General features: G+C 43.8%; 1 protein-coding gene across 1 annotated transcript; it reads right to left on the bottom strand.

Annotated features, from left to right (window-relative positions):
• Positions 1-215: 215 nt before the first annotated feature.
• On the bottom strand, positions 216-843 carry LOC107580972 (rab GTPase-activating protein 1-like; the record flags this gene model as incomplete). The annotated part of the gene is made up of 3 exons (XM_016266577.1): positions 795-843; positions 447-615; positions 216-309 (listed from the first exon to the last, which is right to left on the bottom strand). Coding segments are annotated over exons 2-3 (263 nt in total), but the record flags the coding sequence as incomplete, so codon positions are not given.
• Positions 844-849: the final 6 nt, after the last annotated feature.

The following is an 849-nucleotide window of genomic DNA, read 5'->3' as shown; positions in this document are numbered from 1 at the left end:
TGTTTTATTCTGTTTTTCTCCCTACACAGAAGCGCTGCTCTGTAAATTAAGTTCTAATTTAATTTAAACCTAACTTAACATTCTAATTTTGTCGGTTAATGGTTAATTATCGTTTAACAAGCGTCGGTTGTCGGTCAGGAAAATTAACAAAAATCCCTAACTTTTTCTGTTTCAAACCCTGAGCCTTCATTTCCACTTGTTTTCAATGCGCTCACCATTTGGACAGCAAGTCTCCCCAAGTTTCCAAAATTTTTTCACCACATTCCTTAGACACGTCTCCAGATCCACTCAATAACGGCTCGTCATTATCTGGGAGGATAGTGAGAGAGAAAGAATGAGAGATGTTACCAGCTTCTAAGGTTCAGTAAAATCTCCATATCCATATATAATAAGAACTCCTAAGGTCATGTACATGATGATATGAATGAGAGCTGAGGACCGCTCACCTTCCTCCTCATCATCCTCAGGAGGTGAGGGCACCATAGAGCCATGAGAGCCAGACGACAGGATGCCGGGGCTCGCTGTGGTCTTCCTCCTCTCTCTCTCGGTCTCGCTCTCTAAACTCACCACTTCATACAGCGTGTCTGAGTTGCTCTTCCTCTCCTTGTTCTCCATCTGAGAGCAGAGTGAAGGTACTGTGAAATACCGAGCTACATACTTTGAATGTGAATGCTGTCTCAAAAGCGAAAATGTGACATTGTGGCCAAAACATCAGGATTTTTAGGGACAGACGTTTGGTTCTCTAGAAAATGAGTCGGTTGAAAAGTGAGGCCCTGCACTGAGCTCGTCCTCACCGGTCTGAGTTTGAGATAGAAGGTCTCGGTGTAACTGCGTTTGCTGAAGGGCCAG

The sequence above is a fragment of the Sinocyclocheilus grahami genome, unplaced genomic scaffold, assembly GCF_001515645.1.
Source record: "Sinocyclocheilus grahami isolate Dianchi unplaced genomic scaffold, SAMN03320097.WGS_v1.1 scaffold57998.1, whole genome shotgun sequence".
NCBI classification, from domain to species: Eukaryota; Metazoa; Chordata; class Actinopteri; order Cypriniformes; family Cyprinidae; genus Sinocyclocheilus; species Sinocyclocheilus grahami.
Note: the sequence above shows the minus strand (reverse complement) of the source record. Positions and strands in the feature narration are given on the sequence as shown.